The following is a 5,799-nucleotide window of genomic DNA, read 5'->3' as shown; positions in this document are numbered from 1 at the left end:
TACAGCCCATCGATGAAAAATCTAAGGCAGAACTCAAGGTAGGAACCCGAAAGACCATGGAGGACCCCTACTCACTGGCTTCCTCCTCAGGACTTACTCAGTTTGCATTTTCATACCTCCAGGATCACCTCTCCAGGGGTGGCACCACCCACAGTGGGCTGGGTCCTCCCACAGCAATCATGAATCAAGAAAATGCTCCCCAGACTTACGTACAGGCCAGTCTGACTGAGAGATTTTCTCAAGGTTCCCTCGTCGCAGAAGACTTCAGTGTCTGTCAAGCTGACACACAAAAGTAACCCAAAGCATGCAGCAAACATTATGTTTTGATAGCAGCCACGCTAAGATATTGCTGAGGGCTGACATCTTCTATAGGCTTTACAATATACAGGTGCTATGATAGTTCAGGATAATGGACCCATTAGTGCTTACCCTAAACACCACATCAGAAACACACAGTGACAGACAGAGCTGTCTGTAACTATCAGAGGAGACGTGGCAGAAAGTCTCACCGCAGGGATCAACCCTTACAACTTGTGGTTTCTTTTTTTAACTTATAAAATGTGTTATCACCAAGTTCCCTGCAGCAGGTGCACAGGTGCATGCAGTAGATGCTCAGGTGCATGCAGCAGGTGCACAGGTGCATGCAGCAGGTACAGATGCTAGCACCAAAGAAGCTGAAAGATACTCTGGGAGAGATGATAAGACAGGGCTCTACTCTGAACACCACAGTTGTCCTCTGATACAGACTGCACTCAGATACACTATTAGCTGTCTTTTCAGGTAATCCAGTACTTGATTCCCTCACTGAAGGGAAAACAAATCCTGGGGGGATAATGCAATGATTTGCTTCCAAACAATAATATTTATTTTTGCTAAGTTGAAATGTATGGGAAATCTGTGAGACATCATTCTGGGGAAAGAACGAAGAGTCATTTGAATAAGTGACAAGCGTGTTAAATGACCAAAGTTGTTAGATGACAGGATTGCTGGTCACATTTGTGACCTGACATTTTTTGTTTTAAATAGAGTTTTGACTGTTTTTGGTCTTGTTTTACTTTTGGTTTTGCTTTTTTTTTTTTTTTTTTAACATTTGAATCATCTTTGATATTTCAATGGGCGGCTTAAGTAATGTAAGTAAATTACACCAATATTAGAAAGAAACTTATGGTGAAGATTTAGCCACACTCTGTTACACTGTGCTCCTGGGGATTTTTTATAGTTTCGTTTTTGAGAAGGAAGCCTGGGAATAGCATCAGGGACAAGCAGAGGCATCTCAAATTATTGTTGTGACCCAGCTCTATAGCCCTGATCAGATACTTAAATAAGGATCCTAAGCAAGAACTATGTATTGTTGGTGTGCACTGTGTGAAGGTTGTCTCTGTGCCAGCGGGGAGCTGAGAACTGCCATTCTCGGGGCTCGCCTCCTGCCTTAAGTTTCATAACATTCACTTCCCTCACTTGCCAATTGTCTTAAAAAAGAGCTACCGGATACCAGCGAGGAGGAAAGGGGAAGGTGGGCCTTCCAAGCTGAGAGAGGGTCTCTGGGAAAAACAATCAGATATGGGGATTCATCAGCAGGACAGAGGTGGCCGGATGTGAGCGGATGCAGGACAGTCACATCAGTTTAGACTGAGCTGAGTTTGCCCAGCTAAAGGCCCAAGCTATCATAAAAATCAATAAGTCTCTGTGTCATCATTTAACTGGTGGATCCAGAAAGTCCCACTTACAATGTATGGCAGCCAGTAGGACTTCAACATGAACCAGAAGTGCAAAGATACCACTTGAGGTACCAAAGTCACCACGGTGAGAATACAAAATGAAGGGATTGTTTTGGGGTTTTTTGTTTTCATTTATTCATGAATGTATTTACTCTGCATCCTGATCACAGCTTTTCCTACCTCCTTGCCTCCCAGTCCCTCCCTCTCACCTCTTCTTCCCCCGAGTCTCAGCTGGGAGTTTTCTGCAGATGAGAACAAAACAAGTTTTTCAACAGCTGCCCAAAGCACACAAGGATCACGGAGCCGATGAGTAAATATGTTCGTGACAAGTACAGACTGAGGCTCTTTGGAACTTGGGACAAGATCCTGAGTCCAGGGGGGCCACTGTCAATGCTTCCACCGTACCCTACCTCTACACAGAATGGGGGCTTCCAACCATACATGCAATGGCAGTTCTTCCTGTTGTTGCAAGCACCCCGGCCATTGCACTTCTCAGGCAAACAGTCGAACTGCAGGGTGGCATAGTCAACGCAAGTCCTTTTAATACACACGTGGTTAAGACCACAGGTGGTGCCTTCATTAGTGTCACCTATGTCAACTACCCCGTGGGGTGTCATGGTTCCATGGTAGGCTGTGCCCCAGCACATGAGATTATCTCTCTTCAGATAGGTGGTCACTATAAGGGTGTGGTCTGGATATTTGGAGAGGGCTTTGACGTTTGTACACTGGAGCCTGCCACAGATTGTGTTGTCTCTATGACACCTTATATACCGAGTCGAGTTTATCATGCCACAGTTCCCAGTCTGGTCACCTAACATGTTAATAGCATCGTAACACTGGGGAGGAGCCTCCTTGGCTTCATGTCCAAAAATGGCCTGGCACTGCATGTACCTGGATCTACATCCCTTATGGTAACAGAAGCCTTTGAGTCCGCACGGAGTTCCGTCCTGCTTGTAATAGTCCTTCGGACATAAACCCGAGAGCCCGTCACAGTACTCTGCAAGGTCGCATTCATTTGCTTCCTCCCTACACACATACCCCGATGGAAGGAAGTTACAGTTCTGACAGCAGAGCCCAGAGGAACAGTTGACACCTTCCTTCCACCTGCAGTCTGGCCCACAGCACGGGTCCTCTTTGCAGTCTTCCTCGGACCCACAGTCACACTCCTCTCTGCTTTCCACAATTTTATTCCCACACCTGTCTACTTTGTACAGCTTCGGGAAGTCAGAGAGACAATAGGCTATTTTATAAGACGCATATAAAAAATAGTGATGGTAACTACAGTTACTAAAGCCTGTGCGTCCCGTGCCCATGATACAGTTCTTCCTACCTCTGCACTGACAGAATTCCTCGTCATGGGGCATCCCCACACCATGGCCCATTTCATGAGTCATCCAAGTGGAAGGTCCGAGGATATTCACATTGAGGAAGCTGGTTACTGATCCGGCATGGAATTCTTCACATGTTCTTCCCCAGGACCATGCATAAGCATCATTATACCTCCTCCCAAGATATAAATGTGCCCAGTCGTGAGGAATCCGGCCGTGCAGTGAGTCTCTTTTGTAATGCAAAAATTGAACTAAGGCTGTATTTAAATCGTCAAAATTAAGAAGTATTCTGTCAAATGGCCAGATTTCGAGTGCTTTCAGCTGAATTTTCAAGCTGATATCCTGAAAGTAGGTGTCCACAATGGAAGCCGAAAGAATGGCGTCTTCTATCATTCTGGTTATATTCCTGCCGGCAATCGAGAATCTGCTGGAGTCAAAGACCATGATCAATTCCACGTACCTTTGGTGTTTGTAGGACTGATGAAAGCTGTGTATCCTAGCCAGCTCCTCTTCCTTGGCCCTTTGCTCGCTTGTTTCTTCGTCAACCACACCACAAGTCTCGTTGCTAGAGGTGTTCTCAGTTAGCAGATACACTACATGTTCAAAATTGGAAGAGGCCCTAAGGGGCTCGATTTGGTAATATCTGAAGTTGATGTTCAAGACGCCTCGCAGACCCCCCATGCATGTACTCAGAGTAGATTCGGTTTCCCGAAAACCTTCCACAGAGCCCACGTAATTACACGGGTCTGGTATATGTGGGTAATCCTCTATCAGACTGCCCTCTTGGGTGAAGGAGAAAACTGTCAGATGTCTCGGCAACAGTAACTTCTTGGGCCGCAAGTGAACCACATAATCCTTGCCTTTTATCTGTAAGAGGTATGACAAAGGACTGTCTACACCCCCCGCTCCTTTCCTAAAACTTAGTACTTTGGGAATGGTGATTTCATATGACTCAAAGCCCCAGTCAGGGTCAAATAGTAGGTCTTCGCCCACAGCCTCAAGGAAGAGCATCGCCAGAAGCAGCCAGTGGTGTTGGGGGAGGGAGGCCCACACTGACCTCATGATCTGTTTATCCCCGCTTGGTTTGTCCTGGACTCAGGAGTTACAGGAGCCACTCCAGCCTTTGGTTTGTGCATCAGATTTTCAAGGGACTCCACTATTAGCGCAGGAGCCCCAGGCGCACCGCTCCTCTGGCAGGCTTTCCCGGGAAAACGCGACCCTCAGGGATTAGATGGCGGGTTTTCCCCAGGCGCGCCCCTACCCCAACGCATCCAGTTCGTTTTCCTACTCCAACTCCCACCCCTACCCCCAGCAGTGAATTAAGCTCGCGCTTAAGAATAGAGGGAAACCGAGCACGCGAACAATAGAAAACGGAGTACATCCCAAGCGTGTTCTGAACTTGTGGGATGCAGAGGGGCGGTTGTGGAGTCAGAAATGGAGAAAGAACGGGGAAATTGGCTCAAAAGACAACTTACTATGGAGTCTGTCTACAGGAGAAAAGAAGTCACATGCTTTGCCTAGTGGTTGGTCCCGGAACTCCGGGAGGCAAAGGCAGTGGGGATCTCTGTGAGTTCGCGGCCAGGCTGGTCTCCAGTGTGAGTTCCAGGACCACACAGAGAAACTCTATCTCCACACAAACAACAAGTCCACCACTAACACCACCACCAGCAAAACCCCCACATTTAAAGCACCTCCCTCACCTCGCTAGTAAGTGGGCTCCATTATCTGGTGAGTCTCTCCAAGAAGCTGAAGCACCCCAGGCAGTCCCAGATTCTGCAACCCACCCTTCCAGCTGCTGGCTTTCCCAAGCTCTACGGAGCTCTACCGCCAAACTAGAAAACGGTCGTTTTTGTGTCTTCTGCTGCGGGTCGAGAATGTATATGACGGCGTTGCTGTGCACAGTAGCTTGTTGGAGTGGCAAGAAGCCCAGGAATATTCTGAGAAAGGTACATGGTGGGTTATAACTGTAATATGAATATGTACAGGTGACAGACAATGTGTCAATGGTGAAGATAAATGTCCTCCACTCAGAGGCCAGAAGGACTTAACATCCACAGACAACCCTGGGGGGATGGCCAAAGAACATTTCCGTTTTAGGAAATTCAGTCAGACTGCTTCCCATGGAAAAGCTATGAAGACCCACCATTGAATGAGGAGTGTAGTTAGGGAGCTCTTGATGGTCCAGACATGTTGTCTGTGGGCAGATGCCATGGCCATGGGCTGAGAAAGAAAGGGAGGGAAAGAGAGTGGGAGGGAGGGAGAAGAACATAGCACTTATGGAGGGGTGAAGGCATCAGGAGCACGTTTCCTGGTTGAAATACACGAGCACTGTGAAAGATGTTGCCATACTTAGGTGTGGTGTCTTGCCAGCCCCTCCTCCCTCCAGGCTGGACCATTACCTTGTGCAGGCAACCACAGTTACTTTGCACTCATCACTGGGGATGCTGTTTCACTTTGGTCCTCCTTCACATCTGGCTCACATCTGGCTCTTACAGTCTGTTCCCCCTCTAGGGTGGTATGGGGCATGGCAGATGCCTCTGTAGCTGAGCATCCCATATACTCCTTTTTAAAAATATGGAAACATTTTATAGCTTATATATAAAATTTCTATAAGGGACAATGCAAAACGACAAGAATATCCACTTTACAAGTGCCAAAATAAAGTAAAGCCAAAATAAAAAAAAAAAAGACAAAGAAAAAAAAAAGACAAAAAATCATAACCCCAAACAATGAAAAACCCACACATAATGAAT

General features: G+C 46.9%; 1 protein-coding gene across 1 annotated transcript; it reads right to left on the bottom strand.

Annotated features, from left to right (window-relative positions):
• Positions 1 to 1,945: 1,945 nt before the first annotated feature.
• On the bottom strand, positions 1,946 to 4,108 carry ADAM30 (ADAM metallopeptidase domain 30; the record flags this gene model as incomplete). The annotated part of the gene is made up of 1 exon (XM_080916001.1): positions 1,946 to 4,108. The coding sequence occupies one exon, from the start codon at positions 4,106 to 4,108 to the stop codon at positions 1,946 to 1,948; it is 2,163 nt and encodes a 720-aa protein (XP_080772127.1).
• Positions 4,109 to 5,799: the final 1,691 nt, after the last annotated feature.

The sequence above is a fragment of the Micromys minutus genome (genome assembly GCF_963924665.1).
Source record: "Micromys minutus genome assembly, chromosome: 4".
NCBI classification, from domain to species: Eukaryota; Metazoa; Chordata; class Mammalia; order Rodentia; family Muridae; genus Micromys; species Micromys minutus.
Note: the sequence above shows the minus strand (reverse complement) of the source record. Positions and strands in the feature narration are given on the sequence as shown.